The sequence below is a fragment of the Hirundo rustica genome, chromosome 2, assembly GCF_015227805.2.
Source record: "Hirundo rustica isolate bHirRus1 chromosome 2, bHirRus1.pri.v3, whole genome shotgun sequence".
In the NCBI taxonomy this organism is placed as follows: domain Eukaryota; kingdom Metazoa; phylum Chordata; class Aves; order Passeriformes; family Hirundinidae; genus Hirundo; species Hirundo rustica.
Genome location: NC_053451.1, coordinates 38,572,054 through 38,590,332, shown reverse-complemented (window position 1 = coordinate 38,590,332; position 18,279 = coordinate 38,572,054). Strand labels below are relative to the sequence as shown.

The 18,279-nt window shown below is 46.8% G+C and overlaps 1 protein-coding gene across 2 annotated transcripts in view; it reads right to left on the bottom strand.

Moving 5' to 3' along the window:
* The window catches only part of AMOTL1 (angiomotin like 1), a 54,488-nt gene that overhangs the window by 27,636 nt on the left and 8,573 nt on the right, over positions 1 to 18,279 (bottom strand). For both annotated transcript variants that reach the window (XM_040055469.2, XM_040055470.2), the window contains exons 2-4: positions 15,667 to 15,813; positions 12,358 to 13,243; positions 1,859 to 2,135 (exon numbers count right to left, since the gene is read on the bottom strand). In XM_040055469.2, the coding sequence (XP_039911403.1) occupies positions 1,859 to 2,135; positions 12,358 to 13,243; positions 15,667 to 15,813 (1,310 nt within the window). The remainder of the gene's footprint in view (positions 1 to 1,858; positions 2,136 to 12,357; positions 13,244 to 15,666; positions 15,814 to 18,279) is intronic.

Genomic DNA, 18,279 nt, shown 5'->3' with positions numbered 1-18,279 from the left:
ACCCTCAGAACTGATCTGTTTGTACAAATGCCCAGGGAGTCTCATAAGTTAGGCTGACTTTCTCTAACTTCTATACTTCAACAAATAAAAGTGATGGGAAGGTAGTCCTACCTAGAATAAAATTGTTACCCACAACCAAGAAGCACTCCTTCATGACCTTTCCACTTGCAACAAGAGGAAAGAGTTTTCACATCCAAAGTATGTAATTTAACTCAATCGCATTTTCAGAGGCAATGTTTGTGGGAACCAAGGAAGACCTGCCCTGACCTTGTGTTCAAACACAGCAAAAGCAGCATGGGAGGGATACCATGTGTTAGAGATTTGGTTTCCTGAAGAAGGAATGCACTTGAGTATATGTTTCACTTTAATACTCTGCTTACATTCCCCCAAAGTCAATGGGACTCAAGTCCACACTTTGACTGAAGTGAGACTTCAGCCCATGCTTGAATACCTTTCTGTTGGTGTCTGATGCAATAGACTTGCAGGGCATCCAAGATAAAGAGAGAGACATTTCCAAGAGTGAGAAAAACCCAGAATATTTATAGGGCATTACACTTAAATACCTTTCACTGAACAACGCAGCTTTTGTAAAATTAATAGCTGGAATATTTCTTTTTGCCCACAAAGGAACAGGGAAGTCAGTATTAAAGCTTTTGCAGATTCCTTCACGAATAGTTAATGTTGCAGCAAATTTTTTTAACTAAGTTTAGGAAATTCTGTGAATAAACTCAACTCATCTTGTTGCAGAGGAGATAGAAGAAAAAGCAGCTACAAAACACCTCATCTTTTTCTGATCTGTTTGAACAGATTGTCACAAATTTCTTCCAAACCTGAGGCTGGGACATGGTCTCTCAGAGCTGCTTCTTCTTCTGTGAAGGGTGTCTCCAAGAACATCCTGATCTGCACAGCACAGGAAAAAATAGAGCTCCTATATAGACTCCTAAAGTCAGGGAGAAAAGATCTGCCATCTAAGCTCATTTGTGTATAAGTGGTGGGAAGACATAAATGAAATAGTAGTGCGGGTTCCTAAGTAAGTTATTTGGTCCAAGCCCTTGGGACCCAAAGGCAGCAGATCTGGGAAGCATCTCTGCTTTGCCCTCAGTGAGCCACAGTTTTAAGCAACTTCTACTTTGTTTGATACAACTCTTCATCTCCTCACCCCAGGCAGTGCACAAGACATCACCCTTCTCCACTGAAAACCCTGCATGCTCACAGAAAAGAGGAAGCAGGATCTCTTAGAAAAATGGGGTTTGAGCAACATCTTTACCAAATGGTTCTTTCAGATAAGGGGGCAATGCTTTTAGAACCAACATGGTCAAATGGATATCTAACATCAGTTCTTAAAAACTCAAAGAGCAGTAACTGAAAGCCTCTAAGACAACCCAGTTAATATATTTCCAAGCAATGGACAACTCCACTGGTGGCTGTTACACTTAAAAAGAGTGTGGAACACCACACAAGCTTATTGTGGTGGACAAGACTGCTTGGGACCAATGTGGATGTGCTCTACGTATCATTCTCACCGGCACCTCTAACCTCTGTGCAGATGGTGCAGGACCCAGGTGCACCAGGAACACATTGCCCATGGGAGACTTCCAGGGAAAGCTCCAGTGAGGCCAATATGGAAAGACGGAAGGGGAAAATATCCAGTTGAGAAACATCTGATGGGCTGCCCTGTTTCCTCCTAAAGGCAGTGGAGCCCACATGGCACAGGATTATCCTTCTGTGAGACCACCATGGAGAGGCAGGGGTTAGAAATGGCCAGTGGTGCATCTCCGTTGCAGTGACACAACTACGAAGAACAGCTGCCCAAAGGCAGAAGCACCTGGCCAGGCTCCATCCCAATCTCTCCACCTACCTTCTGCAGCTTGTCTGCCTTCTCGTAGTACCCCTCCAGCTCCTGCCGCAGCACGTGGTTCTCCTCGGAGAGCATCTCTACCATCTGCTGCGCCCGCTCCACGATGGCAAAGGCGTCGGGCGTCAGCTGCTGGCCCGGCAGCGCCGGGGTCTGGGCAGCCGCGGGGGCCGGCAGCGGGGGCAAGGAGCCTGGGAGCAGAGGGCCAGCGGTGGCCTGCGAGGACATGGGGCTGTGCTGCTGCGCCGGCGGCGGCGGGAAGGGCGGCTGGCATTGTCGGCTGCGGGAAAGCACACATGGGGGAAGCGTTAGAGCCGCACGGCCTCGAAATGCTTACGGGAGCTTCCACCTAATGACTGCACGGTTTATTAACAGTGTTATAACTGGACAGTCACGACTCCTAAATACCAACAGTCGCAGCAGAGACTGGGTAAACTCTCTCCTCGCCTGCTCTTGACAGTGACCTACACATCTGGTATGAACGGATAAAGGAAGCACTGACTCAAAACCAGCATTTTTGCCTAGGTGTGCAGCTAATACTTCAGCAGCAGCCAGCCTCTCCCTGCCTCCCCTTGCCACAAACGCCATAGACGAGAAGCATAAGCTGGCAGGCTTGCAGAAAACACAAGAGATTAATTACTCATCCTTCGAACACCACTCCCTGCCCAGAGCAAGGCCAGCGGATCAGCTGAGTTGGGAGGCGAGAGGAAGTGATGAGAGCAAAGCAGCAACCCTCAGTGGCTTTAGCAAATGGAAGAGGGAAGTGCTGCTGCGGAACTGCTGGAGGCACAACCCCATTCAATCACAGTGAGCCATGAAAGCCATCCTCCAGTGGGAGACCTCATTGTGTCACTCCCTGATTAAGAGCATCTATCACTCACCAGACTCATATCAGGGAAGAATAACAAGTGAGCTGGTAGTGGATCTGCTTGTGACCTAGGCTTGCTGCCAGCGGGCAGCTTTTAATACACTGAATCATAATTTGCAGTGGCTGGAAGATAATCCAGGAGGATGCCTCAGCAGTGAGGGTAAGCCTGCAGTTGACAGCCAGGTGGGATCAGAGTCCCTTCACTCAACCCATCTCCATCCCTCCATCCGCTGCACAAGTAGCCCTTGAAGCCTCGGCCAGGGGACGCAGCCCCAGGCAAAATCTCACTGTGCACAGGCGGAGCCACTCCTCAGCCCTGACGACAAAGTTCTGAAATTTCTACACTGATCTTGTTAGAGACTCAACCCAGACCATGTGGTACCTCAGCGTCAGGGCCCAGTTAGGCTGGAAAATAAGCTGGCTGCTGGACCCCACCTGAAGTCTGCAATCTAGTACCTTCTGGGATTTGTATTTTAACATAACTACAAGCTATGAGGCTTGCTGTTGATATCATTACCTTTATTTCTGTACCCTACACAAAGCACAAGACATAATGAACAGACGTATTTACCCCATTGGGCCTCAAAGATCCCTGAATGCTTTTTCTTAGACAGACAATTTTGTGCTATATAAATGCATAGTAATTATGGTTACTGTTGTCTTCAGCACCTACACAGCTTCTCAAAACAGGGTTTTCAAAAGCCTTCAATGTTGGCCTAATTCTACTGACAATAACCCACCACTTCCTTCAACTGCAGCAGAACAAAGCTGAAAAGTGAAGGCAATTTTAAAATCCTGCCCTAGAAAATGAACAGCACTGCTCTAACAAACTTGTCCCTGCCGAGCCACACAACAGCAAAGAAAGCCAGCAACTCAGCCTTAATCTTCTGTCCAAACTAGAGTGAAAGCAAATCTGGCTCTGCAGGCGCCCAGACACAGCACACACACGGTTCCATACTCTCATCCCAGCTTTGCCCAACGCATCCACTCTGGCACAGAAAGGTACTGAAATGGAGGAAACATCGAACACAAGTATACTGCTAACCTGGTCAGAAGGTCCAATATCCCTGTGAAGAAGATCCCAGCAGAGCTTCATACAGCCAGCACTAAGGAAAGTTGTGCTGAGCTCAGTCTGGCCTTTGAGATGGCTTTTACCTGCCTAGCATGGACATGCTCTAAGACTGTGTCTCTCCCATAAATTAAACATCCACGGAGGCAGCTCAAGAGCACAGGACAGGGGCCATACCCTCTGGGCAGCTCCAGGGCCAGAAGGGTTTGCTCTCAGTCCTAGGCATATTAGGTCTCTGGCAGAAGTGCAGGCTAATAACTAAGGAGCTAAATGTCTACTGAAAGAGGATAAAGCTTCCCAAAAGACAGGAAACCAGGGAGATGCTGCATGACACTTCACAGCAAAACACACAGGAATTCACAGAATCACAGAATGGCTTGGGTTGGAAGTGATCTTTAAAAACCACCTATTCCAACCACCCTACCATAGGCTTGGACACCTTCCACTAGATGAGGCTTCTCAGAGCTCCAACCAACCTGCCTTGAACATTTCCCATGATGGAGAATGCGGAACTTCTTTGGGCAGCCTGTTGCAGTGCCTCACCACCCTCGGCATAAAAAATTCCTTCCTTTCATCTAATCTAAATCTAACCTCTTCCAGTTCAAAGCTATTTCCTTTTGTCCCGTCTCTACAGGCCTTGGTAGAACGCCCTGCTCCAGCTTTCTTATAACCTTCCTTTAAGTATTGGAAGGCCGCAGTCAGATCTCCCTGGAACCTTCTCTTCTCCAGGCTGAACAACTCCAATTCTCAATCTGTCTTCATAGAAGAGCTGCTCCAGTCCTCTGAGCACGAGCACAGTTCTCACACCATCCCCACAGTCCCCCTTTCCTTCTGGTGCTCCAGTGTGCAAAGCCGGCAAAGGACCTGACACCCGTCATGGGACTTGAACATTCTTTTGCTCAAAGATCTGAACAATAAATAACGTCATGAGTGAGGGATGTCATTCACAGTGCAAAAGATGCTCCACAAGTGAATGTGAACTCAGACAAGCACGCGACACCTCCACAATGCTGCCGACAGCCAGTCTGTGCTCACGTGTTTTACCACTGCAATTAATTCAGTTAAGTGCGAGCTTCTTTGTCTTTACCAAAAGAAAAGGCACCGCTAGTTTTATGAAAGTAAAAGCCCAACTGTCTGGATACAGTTACCCCCCTAGAAAGACATTTACTAGAGAGTAGAAAATTTGGAAGATTTGCTGCAGGTACAGATTTTCTCACTTCTTTATGGGAATAGCGTAGAGTAATAGAATTAAATTGATCTCTGAATCTAAACCAGTTGAGATACAGCAATTTTTCATTATGAAGCACAGCAGTCTTTGTCCATAGCTACACCCTTTAGACCCTTGCATGAACTTTGGACACTGTTCTTTTGGGAAATCTTAGCCTTTTATCCATTTAATCTTTTCTTGTCACTTTAGTCTGTCTAGCTTTACAGTACAGAGGAAGGAAAGACCACACAGATCTCTATTTTCTTAAACTGCAAATGACTTTTTGAGCTAAAGATTTACACCCTATAGCAGCTGCCAGCCACCAGAGTCTCAGCAGCCAGGGCCACAGGAGAGATTCTCCAGTGTTTTCCAGCTTGGAAACTGAACAGGTACAACTGACTTTATACCTCTTGAAGCACAGCTCTTCAACAAAATTAATGTTTCTAACTTTCTTTTTACTTGTTTAATCTGTCCCAATTTAGTTCCGACTTAGCCAACTGCAAAACATATGCAATAAAATAAGCATAGCAATTCACATTAACGAATCAGCATTTGCAAAAATAGGAATGTTATAACATCAGCTTAGTTTCTATCCGAATTCTCATGTAAAGCTCCAAAGAAACACAGCAATCAGGATTATCCTGAGGTCCTTTGGGCTTAGTAAAAAATGACGTTCGCACAATGCCTCTACTGTATTTTAATGTTGATCTTACTCTGCATTAGAGCAGGTTGAAATCTTTCAGCCAAACACATTCTAGTTGAAAATCATCCTTAAAAGCATGCGACAGTGGAGCATTGTGAGTTTTGGACATCTCTGCAAAATCTCAGCTACATTTCTATTAAAAACATATATTTTGTTGACATTATTGTAGAAGTAGGGGCCCCATAAGCTTCTGCAATGTATTGTAATGAAGGAAAAAGAGAAAAAAAATTAAGGAAAACAGCTTCTTGAATAAAGAGCACCAGCAGGCAGTAAGGCTTTCAAGGGCTACTGTGCTGGGGTCACCAAACACTCTCTTTCTTTTCACAGATACAGCTTGTAATACATATATAACAGCTTATATATAACATCTATAACAGCATATATAACCTATAGCTTGCAAAAGAATGTCTTCAGAAAAAGACTTGACAACAGACTTCACTTTCATATGAAATCCCTCAAGATGTTGGGACTGCCCAAGCCCCCAAATTTAGGCATGATCTTAATACTCCTCTTATACTGGACCACCCAGGAACAAGAATTACCAAGACAGAAGAATTTGGGGAGAGTTTTAACTTTGTGTAGGAATAAGAAACCTGGAAAGGAAAATTAATAATAAAGTCCACTTGCTGTTGATGACTAGGAAATCATAAGTACAAAAGTGCTGTTGCTGGATATAGCAGAGCAGTATTAGTAACAAAATTAAAACAGCTGTAAATGTTCTGGAAAGGAAATTCCACCTCAGCCTTGCTACAGGTACAGTGAAGCTCTCCTCTGTCTAGGGATGGAAAGGGGCCAGTGGAGGAAGGACTTTGTTTCCAACATACCATGGCACTTACATTCATAATTAAAATGCCCTCCTCTAACCTATTTAGCTCATCTTTCTCTGAATGCTCTGCCTTCTGGGAAGACTGGCCTATTTCATCTTTCAAAGACTCTCCAAAGGAACTTTATTTCACAACTTCATGCATCTTCTGTGGATGCTCTGAGTCAGCGATGAGAATAAGGTGTTTCTGGGGTGCCGTTCTTTGAAGCTGCCTTAGGCTTTTACCTTACAATGAAACTAAAAAAGTGTGTGAAATGTGCTTATTCCTGCCCATTGACTGGGAGCCTTCAGTCTGGACAGGAACCTCAGACCAGGTGTCTACCTGACTTCGTTATCATTTCTGCAATCACAAAGCCAACCTCAAATGCTATTCTGTCTCACTGTGAGTAACATGGAAGAAACAGTATTATGACCATGAAGGAAAAAAACCCAGGATCCTGGCAAAGCAGCAAGCCCAGTCTGGTGGTCATGGGGCAAGGAAACACAATTATAGATCCATCAGTAAATGGTGATACAGAAAGAAATGGGAGAACATTTGCCCAAGCCCAAGGCCCTCATGGTATTCTCTGTGTTGTGGAATCAGCAATAGTTGCAGCACCTTGTAAACACAAGGCTTTGTTTCAAAAAGCATTCTGCAGACTTGGACTCACATCTCCTCAATTCACTATTTTGTTGGTGACATTTGTTAGCTCTGGAAGACTTGGCCCAGCTTCTTTGGCACGACTGACATGCTGTAACAAACATATTCTCGGCTGTTAAGAGAGGGACATGATATTGTATTTCCTCACAGAGATCCACACTCAGAACAGATTCTCAGCATGAGGAAAAGGTGCTTTCCTCAACCTCTGCATTTGTAGAGCAACCAGCTTGGGATAATAATAGTGAAAGCTAAGGAGAAATACAAGGCATCACCCAAGCTGTGGAAACAACTTCATTTCTCTTTCATTTTTTTTAATGTAAGGCATATTAGCCCAGGAAAGGATACAAAGCCAAGCTCCTCTGCAGGGCTGCCAGCACCCACATCAGATGGAAGAGCAGCCTCCAACCCATGCTCATGCTTGGGTTATCCTTGGAGAGAAAAGCCAGGACAATTCAGTTTGGGTGTGACATCCTTCAGCGTGTCCACACTGCCAGCAAACCAGCCTGTCTGGAATGTCTCAGGGAAGAAAACAAGCTCCTTGTGTTCTGTCAGCAGCTAAAGACATGGCTGAATTGGTAAATATCAACAGGTTGTCTGAAAACAGCAGTAATATGTGTGGGGGGAATAAATACACAAATAACTGGAGAAGCAGCAGACTATTTCAGCAGTTACTTATAGACTTCTACATCCTGGCAGGGTGGAATTTTATGAGGCACATAAAAAATGGGATGTATTTAAAAACAGCCCAGATTTATTCTTTTCATTGATTCCGCATGCTGACTTTTGAAACGCGTGGATTAAATCAGAATGAAAAAGTGCCTGCATGATTGTCTTCTGCATGCACCACAAATTGATTCCCCTCAGTAAGAAGCAGAGTTTCCAGTTCAAGGCTTCATTTGCATTATATAGACTTTTATTAATAGTGCAGAGAAAGAAATCATTCTGTATAAAGGACACCAGAATCTGATAAGAGCCATGGGATCAATGAAGAGGATTCACTGCACCGAGTGATCTGGATCACTGCTTAAGCAGGACATGGAGAAACAATAACAATGTGAGCTGGTCCAAGATCATCCATCCAGGAATAAATATAGCAAGCTAAAGGAAAAGGGTGGAAAATACTATCCTGGGCTGTGACAACCCTCACATGCCTGGCTGGATAACAAGCTGTATGGGGAGATCCCAGGGTGCCAACTGCAAGTGTTAATGAGCTATGTAAACAAGAAACACGGAGTCAAATCTGAGGTGTTACTACGCCTGATTAGCCTCTGGTGCAGCTGGTACTGAACCAGTGTTCAGGTTGGCTTCCCACAGTGAAAAAAGGGGATTTGGGCAATACTGAAATAACTACAGGGTTCCAGGCTCCATCTGTTAAATGTATTAAAGGACCGATAGCACAGGTCTCCTCACTGTATCTGACAAAGATTTTGCAGAAGTCCTGGTAACTAGAAAATACAGGCTGAAACTAAAACAGAGATCTATGCCAGAGATGGCAATTAGCTAGTGGAACAACGCTGTAAAGGCCGTGATGGATTCTCCAGTTGGAGACTGTTACACTCACCAGGACTGAATGTTTCACAAACTGGAATTAATTCATGGCATTGTGCAAAAAACCTAAATTAGATTAGCTCCAAGCCCTTTTACCTAACAGCCTGCAACTTTCTGAACCTGTACCTAACGAAAGTTAGCAAAGACACCATTCAGGAATAGCTGCACATCTAGGAAAGGAAATATTTTCATAAAGATTATTATACTTGGCCAGCTTAAAGCATTTGGAAATTGTGAGTCAGGGCCCCAAGCATCAAGCAACTGGCTTAAAAATACTGACTTTTAAAAGGAAAAAAATACTGGTTCATTTTTATTTGCCTTCTGGTTGTTTTGTGCTTTAAGCTTCAAGGTTCAAGTTCTGCTCTGCAATTGTGATGTCCATAAAACAGAAGTCACTAAATCTAATTTATATAAATGCTGAGATTACTGCTACATCATATGGCTCTAGGAATTCCTCAGTACAACACCAATTATCTTGAAATTTACAATAAATTTCAAGATTTCACCCCGATGATTATAAAGGCAATGTTTCCTTTAAAACCAGTCATGTGCAATAGAAAAAGTCAACCCCAAAAAAAGGAGTTAAGCAGCAGCTACAGTTATACCATTATCCTTCAACAGCTCCCTGCCAGCACTGGTCCCTTTCCAGACACATTTCCCTTGTCAGTGAAGGACTGTGGGGAAGTGGGGGCTCAGTGACCCTTTAGGTCTTTTCCATCACTGGTGTCTGTGAGTCCTTTTTCTGGATCGATGTGCTCTGTGTTTCTCTTCTTTTCTGGAGCACAGAAGCCTTTTGCATGGTCCCTATGCAGAGGATGCCAGCATGGATGGGTTGGGGAATTAACAGGACCAAGACAGATGGAAGGAGATGCTGGGGTATATGAGATTCCTGTGTGAACACGAGTGAAGTTCTCTTTCCATCAGCTTGTTTCCCAGACACTCCTGATGAGATGAAAGCTGAAATTCCTCACCTCACTTGTTCCTCTAACAGAAAAACCAGCCTCTCCAACCCCTACCCCTCTACTGTTAACCTAATGAATCCCCTATCACAACCTCTTCTGTCAAGGTGCTCCATCCCAGCCAGATGCCTGGCAGTGAGCCTCCCCAGAGCCCAGGTAAGGGGAGAAGCAGTGAGCAAGTGCAGAGTCACAGGAAGGTTTGTGCTCGGGAGCAACTCAGGAGCGTAACACAGCACGCCACTCCTCCAGCAGGCCTCAGACAATGACTGCTGCCCAGACAAATCCTCTAGTAAAGACAGGGCTGACATCCCTGAACAGGTAACCTGCCTTTATCCTCTCCAAAGAATGAAATATTTGGTGCAGAGACCACTTTATGAAATTGCATTTTAACCATCCCAGACATGGGCAAGCCTATACTGTCATGCAGCCCAAGATGCATGCAAGTATGCACTGGAACACAGCTGCTGAAGATAAGAGAACTGACAAGTGATGAATAAGCACACAGGGACTTCAGTCACCTCCTAAATGCTTTTGTCAACCAAATCTTCCTGGGTGACAGGATCATGCAGAGATTCTACAGACCATGGGACCAGTTATAAATTAGCTTCTGAAATAAGCACAGAATAAACTAAGTGAGTTTATTTCCTGGGTTTTAGTGACAGCAGGGCATAATAATTGAGGAAAAGCCCAGGTAATGAATATTTCAGTGCACTGAAGGAAAGGTTGACATCCCCATGTTAAAAAATATAGAGAAGCCTGAGATGAGGATGAAGACCATCACTTTGCTGAGACCCAGAGACTCACTGTCTAACATCTGAATACAGCCAAATGTTCCCCCATTCACTGACAGGAAACCTCCCCAAAATTCAGGCACCATGTGAAAGGAGGCAAAAAGGACCTGAAAATAAACACCTGTACATCAGGATCCAGAACTGCCATAAATAAAGCTCAAGAGACACCATACACCTTAGAGCAAACCTATCTTTGGTGAAACAACCCCCAGCCACACCAAACCCCTAACCTACATCTGTACAAGCTTGCTGGCATAACTAGCAGGGATATATGCATACTGAGAAGTATTAAGGCCCTTGCTGAGTTGCAAGAAAGACACCACTGAAGATTTTTTTTAGAAAGTGTGCATAACTTGGCAGCTCTGCTCTGTCACGCTGCCAGTCCTCTGCTGCACCACATATCCCTCCCCCTGGTGCCCCCACACCTGACAGGAGGGAGATTTCTCCAGCATCATGCAAAGAAAGCAGCAGACATCCCCCCCTGCAGTGTGATTTGGGGGTAAATGATGCTGCTTCACCAGGAACGAGCAGTGATCACCATCATGAGCCAGTGGATTTCTCCCCACAGCTGCTGGGGTGATCCAGCCTTTGCTGAGGACTGACATGGAAATCTGCACTGAATCAAGGGGGTATCTCAGTATTAACCTCACTGATCAGGCAACTGGGAAAAGCTCTGGACGTGGCCCCAAAGGGTTTTCCACTCGACCCCACCGATGTTCCTAGATAGCTGAAGCAGCGCATGCAGCACCCAGCCCCACTCACTTGCACAGACTCAGAATGCTACTGAACCAGCATTTTCCAAGCATCGCCAAGAGTGATAAAAATACTCAAACCAGCTTCTTTTCTGTGGGGATGAATCTGCTTGGTGCTGGAGACGTTTGTTAGCACCACAGACAACTGCAGGAAAGCATGGCCCCAGTTGCCCTCATATCCATATAAGTCTTTCTTTGCATAAACAGGCATTTTTGCTGAGGTCTTTACCATCTTGCTCTGAAAAAACTGCATAAACTCCACACAATCGCCATACATGCAGCTGTAGAAAGACTCAGTGCAGGCCTGTCGCTTGTCACAGCCACCTTGCCCTGTCACTGAAACTACACTTTGAGTTTCTACCTGTCTCGACACAAAACCCATCCCTCTGCCAACATGGAAAAGCAGAGCATTCCCTCCTGCGTTTCATGCCTAAGACATTTTGGACAGAAATAGTCATGTCAGTTGTGCCACCTTTTCTTTGTGCCTGTGCTGTGGTAAAATAACCCTGTGCAACTTAAGGCAATGCCAACAAAACCTTTGGGGATTCTGGGATCAGTAAAAGACCCAGTGAGGCAGCCTACAACATGGAAACTGCTCACATTAACACCAAAACAACTTCAGACTTCCAAGCCCAACAGAATTACTGTCTGAGAGGTCAAAAAGACAGGGAGGAGACAGAGAAACACTTGCATTTAGGTACAGCAAGGAAAAGGAGCCCTTAACACACCACCTCATGTCAGAAGGCCGGACCTGCAGCACTCGCGGGGATCAGTACACAGCCAGCAAACACTGGATTATTTTTAATGCGCTTGGAATAAACCTGTGCTCACAGGGAGGCCTGGCATGAGGGGCCCAGTACCGTGAAAGCCCCATGTGAGCTCTGGGGGAAGATTTAAGTAGCACTTAAGTGGAATATAAGCTTTATAGAATCCTCTGGGAGATGCAGGTGCCTCCACCAGCTGAGCCTGCCATCCCAGCCACAGGATGTTATGCCCCCAGACAAGGTGCGATGTCCCCACCGTGTGCCTGGAGGTACAGCTCACTCTGGCCGTGTCTACACGAGCCCCAAGCCCCACAGACACTGGCTCCTCCAGCGAGGGGAGGACCAGGCTCCCCTGCAGACCCACCCCAAGGCCATTACCTGCTGACCCCGTACTCTGGGGGCGGCTGGTAGCGGACGAGGGCCAGCTCTGCCCGGGCGGGCTGGGGGGCGGCGTAGGCGGCCTTGAGGACATCTTGTGACGACTGCTCGCCGTAGAAGAGCCCGTGCTCCTGTGCCTTGCTGCCTGGGGCTGCTGCCTTGCCTTTGTAGGGATACTCGGGAGGCGGGCCCCGTGGGTCCGTGGCCTTGCTGGGCTGCGGGGCCGCCTTGAAACCCTTCCCACCTCCTGGGGCTGAGGGGTGCTGCTTGGCCCCATTTCTCTCCAGCGAGAGCTGCATGATCCTCTCGCTCAGCGAGCGGACGTGGCCCTGCTTCAGCTCCTTCAGCGCCTCATCCTTATGCGCCTGCCCGCTGTTGGCCCGGTTCACTGTCGGCCTCCCCTCCGTCCTGGACTTCTGGCCGGAGGAGCCATAAAAACCCGGGGTGGCAGCGGCGGCCGGTGGTGCGGGCTGGCCACGGAAGAACTGAGACTGGGCCTTGGCCTCCTCGTAGGTGGGGAGCTCCTCGGTGCCGTGCGGGGGCTGCGGGGCCCGAGGCTGCTTCTCCATGGCAGCACCGTCCCCCTGGTGCTCCTGCCCCTGTGGTTCCTGCCGCCCTGACGGCTGGACCATTGGCAGGTCTTCGGGAGCGAGGTTTTCCGCGGAGGAGAGGGTGCTGGCAGTGCTGTTGGAGGGGCCGCCGCTGCCCGTCGCCTGGTGCTGTATGGCCAGCAGGTTCATGTTCTCGCTGGGGTTGCCATACCGCAGCCGCTCCTGGATCAGGCGCTGCAGGACGGTGCCGGCTGCCACCTCCTCCGCCCCTCGCATCTCCGCCTCTGGCACACGGCGGAAGCTGGGCGGGCGCAGGGTGCAGAGGGTCTCCTCGGCTGGGCAGGGAGAGAGAGGTGGCCGTTAGCTCTGCTGTCCAGGAGGTCTAAGTCCCCCTGCTGTTTCTCCCCTTCCTCCATCCCACAACGGTGACCCCGTGCCCAGGATGCACCCCATGGGCAGCATCCTGCCAGGATTCCCCTGGCAGCACAGGGGACATGGAAGCCAAAAAAGGAGGCAGAGGACTGCTCCCTGCTCGTCCTCCACCACTAAACCCTACTTGTGTTTGGCAGTGACCCCTAGGAACACATTCCCTGGCCTTCCCCTCCATAATATTCCACGCGTCCCATACCCACAGCTCTGAACCTCCCTCTAAGTCAACAAGGGACACTCCACGTCACAGAGAAATTTGGTATTTTCTGCTTGGGATGGGATGGGATAGGAGCCTACAATGTTTATCTCATCCCACTGCCTGACCAATTCAAAGCTCAAAAAAGTTAAAGCATTTTATTAAGGGCCGTGTCCAAATGCCTCTTTAAACACTGAAAGACTTGGTGCATTGACGGTCTCTCTAGGAAGCCTGTTCCAGTGTTTGACCTCTCCCCGGAGATGGCTTGCACAATTTACAGAGGCAGCCTGCATGGCAATACCAGCCGCTGTATTTTTGATGGCAAAAGGTGCAAGAGTACTCTGCGCTATGACAAAATAAAATGTAAAATGTGTCACAGAAAAACTGTGAAATGGAACTGAATATCAAATTGTCCTAAAGGTCTGAGAATAATCTGTGCTCTGGCATCTTCCCCTAAAAGTGCAATTTTCCTTCTGGCTGAAAACACTATTTCTATGGGAGTCAATACTAACTGTTATTATTTTGCTGGGTCAACATGAGGAAGGCATTATGGTCGTAGATGCAATGCCAGCATTTAAAAAAAAAGCACAGACAGATTAGCTACACAACCCTAACACAGGCCACTGAAGTCATTCAGAGACAATGGCACCATCTTTGCACTATACATGCAGTGGAGCTTGCCTGGAGCTAAGCATCTAGAAGCATTTAGACAAAGCTCTCAGGCACATGGTGTGATTCTTGGGGTGTCCTGTGTAGGGCCAGGAGTTAGACTTGATGACCCCAATGGGTCCCTTTCAACTCAGTATATTCTATGATTTAACCATGGCTGAGACCTTAGGAATCCCTCCCTCCTGGAGCCCTCCTTCCATCCCAGAAGTGCTGTAAGATGTCTATCTGAACACTGAGCTCAGCGAAATGTTTCCTGAAACATTCCAGTGCAGACAAAAGTGAGAAGGGTCTTCCAGAGTCCCTGGGCAAGAAGGAGGTGCTTTCTGCAGCTCGGTTTCTTGAGGTCACTCTTGACAACTTTCTCCTGCTCTTCCCAATTCTCAGAGGATTTTGTCGGGAATTACATTTGGTTTTTGGCATTTGAAAGCAGTTTAAAAGCAAACTTTCTCTTGAGGTCTGGTCATTTCCCTGGGGTTTCATCAGTAACTGCACATGCTACGGGATAACTTATATACAATCTGGATGCCAGAGGGAAAGAAAAGCCTTTGACTCTGAACAATGATAAGAGGTCATTTCCGCTAGCATTTCTGTGGCAAAGCCTTAACGACGACTGTGGAGCTCAAGAGGGAGAGCAGATTCCCAGGCTGTCTGATTCCACATCTGCCCTAGGAGATACACCTCTCCTGCGTACCCTGAAACAATGTTATCTGCCTACCAGCCTCACCCGCTGGGGTTGCAGCCTGGCTGCCAACTCTCAGAGGGTCTGTGAGCTCCTCGGGGTGGTGTTTGAGCCAGGAAGATGCACAGACACACAGTGCATCTCCATCTACCTGTCTGCTCAACAGCCACCTACCCAGCTGCTTTATATGTCCCTGCAGTTACAGCAAACTCTCGCTGCTTTGTTCATGTTATCACAGCACACAAAGCCTCGTCACACTGGATATTCTTGCAGACAAGCAATAACGTCTCCCTAACACACCAGAAAGCTCACAGTCTAGGTTGTCAGACAACACCTGAGAAAAGCCTGAGGAAAGGGGATAAAGCCAACATCACACAGCCAAGGCAGCTCTTTATAATACGTCAGGATTTCCACTTCTGTGCTAGTTACGTTATCATCCTTATACCTGGGAGGTGTACTTTAAATTGCCTATTGTTGAAGTACAGAAAGATTGACCACTGTGAGCTTTCCACAGTGACTTTGGTCTTGCTCCATCAACAAAAGAGCCATGGAAATTGGTCCAGCCATGCAGGGAAAAGCAACCGTGTCCTGAAGGACAAGTGAAAATGTTGCATCCTCCACAAATACAGGTGGGTGACAATACACATGACTCTATGAAGAATGAAGAGCTGGTCTTCAGCTCTCTAAATATTACTTGTAAATGGTTTAAACTGCTTGATTTATACTTTGGAAAAACCTGGAAGTACATGCAGTGGGTTCATACAGAAGTGTGGCCGTGTGCTTACCAGCTTTTTCTTTGGCGCTGATCACTTCAGCGGTTAGCGGGGACACTTCATGCCTGCCAGCAAACAACTGGTGATCCTGGTAAAGAAAGCCAGTGTCTTCCAGTACCTGGACTGGGCTGGTAGGCTTGTAACAAACAGATGTGGAGCCTGTAGGAAAGAAGAACAGAATGGCAGTAAAGAAACCGCATGAATGACAAAACGTGAGGCCATGACTTAGGACAGTATTCCAAAAAAATTTCTTGAGCATGGCTAGGTGCTGAGATAGCCTTCTGGGGCCAGTGAGCAAACCACCTCTTCAGTCCCCACTTCCCAAATAACACATTAGCTCTGAGGAACAAGAGGGAAAACACCAAGTCACCAGTTCTGTTTCCTGCATTGACCCAGCCTGGTCTGACAAGGTTCTCAGTCCAGGTACAAAGAAAGGTTTGTAAGGGCTAACAGTGACAAGTCACAAGGTCACAAATCAAGGCGTAACCCCAGGACATGAAACCAACAGAGCCAGCACAAAACTGAACAAGGGAGTGGGTAAAAAGAAGGAAAGGTAAGGACACAGCCACACATTAAATAGGGCTATAGTCTGGGAAAGGCCTCACCACAAAATCCGCTCATGAGTAATAGTTTAGCAATACAGAGAATTGCTAAGACATAAAATACAACCAGTGATATCAAGGGAGAGAGTTGATAAATCACTTTGTCCAGATGTTCTTAATACGGTAAGGAGCGGATGTAGCTGGAGGGCCATGGGAATTTGTCTGGCAAACCAACTACACGGGAGCTGCATGCCCCAGCCCCAGCATCCCAGAGCCCCTGATGGCTGGACTGTGCTGGTTTTGGCTAGGACAGAGTTAATTTTCTTCTCAGCAGCTAGCGTGAGGCTATGTTTTGGATTTGTGCTGGAAACATTGTTGATAACACAGGGATGTTTTAGTCTCCGCTGAGGGCACTAACACAGAATTAAGGCCTTTTCTGCCTGCAACTTGGCAGACAACAAGGCTCATCCTAAATATGTTCTCAGGGGTGCTTGTTTTAACGAGCTGATACAAAATGCATCACAGCAGTGTTAAGCCAGGTATGACATCGGCTTGACCCTCTATTTCAAGCCACAAATGACATTGGCATAACACTACAACTCAAGGAAGATACGGACTGTACAGGGTAAAAAGCAGGGCTGCAAAGATCATCAGTGGGCTGTAGAACCTGTTCTGTGAGCAAAGGCTGAAGGAGTTTGGTCCTTTCTGCCTGGAGAAGAGAAGGCTGCAAGGGAGCTCTCATTACAATCATGCAGCATCTAAAGGGAGGCCACAGAGAGGAGAGAGGCTCTCTCTTCACAAGGAGCTACAATGAGAAGGGGTGGCAAGCACAAGTTGCACTAAGAGATGTTTTATCTTGACATAAGGATGAAACTTTTGACAGTGAAAACAATCACTTACTGAACAACCTCCCCAGGGATGTGGCGGACTCCTCATCACTGGAGGTTTTCAGTATGCGATTAGACACTGTCCTAGATAATCTCATCTAAATTGTCTCCTTCCCTCAAGAGGTTAGACCAGATGATCTGTGAGATCCCTTCCAACCTGGTCTGTTCTATAATTTTATGATCTTTTACTTTCTCATTTTTCTGAGAACTTAACTCATTTTTGTGGAGAGAGTCTCTTTGAGGTTCAAACCTTGGAAATGAGCATATCCTGGCTGCAAGTAACCTGGCACAACAGGCACACAGCAGGCTCACTCTCCACTCACCCCACAGGTTGCCACAGGTTTTAGGCTAAGGGAATGGTCATCAGCCTCTAGCACCAGCCACTGCCAAGGACTCGCTTGAGCAGGAGGCCGAGTGATCAAAGCGGCACCGGTGATGTATCCGGCTATCCCTGCAGGGCAGGAAGCCCACAAGCACAGGAATCCACAGCACCCCACGCTGCAGGAAAAACAGTCATCCACAAACGACTTGGATTTATTAATCCTGACTGCTTGGTTTGTGCTCAGCTAACTGCATGCTCCCTGCATACATTACACAGGTCATCGCTAACCTCACGCAATGGCATGGAGGGGAAAAAACAAGGGGGTAGGATCCAGCCTGTCATTCCTAAAGGCACGAAGACACTATTTTCTTCTGTGCCAAGAGGAGAGGAAATAGGCATTTCTGCAAAATGTTAATGAATTCATCACTTTACCATTCATATTATGCATGAATGTGTATGGCAGCTATTTATATTTAGAGAGCAAGAGGGAAAGATTGCTTGCTTGAGTAGATTAAAGCCATATATATTTGTGAAAACAAGCATAGGTGACTAGTCTGTAAATTGTGCTGATGCTGACACAGATCCAAGAAAAATCTCAAGTACATTAATTTCCAAAATGATTGGCCTCTTCTGGTAGAGAATAGGATTAAGGACACCCTTCATTCCTCCTCCACACACACACAGTCCTGCCTTGGAATTTGGAATCCTGTATGTAACCAGTGCATTTCAAACCCAAGCCTGTTTTATGAATAAAAAGTAGATTGGGGTGAAGCAAAGAGAACTTGCACACCCAAGGAAGACAAGCAACTTTAACTTTTACACGCAACCTGGACAGCCGGCAGACACTGGTTTGGGCCCCACCACTCACCAAAGA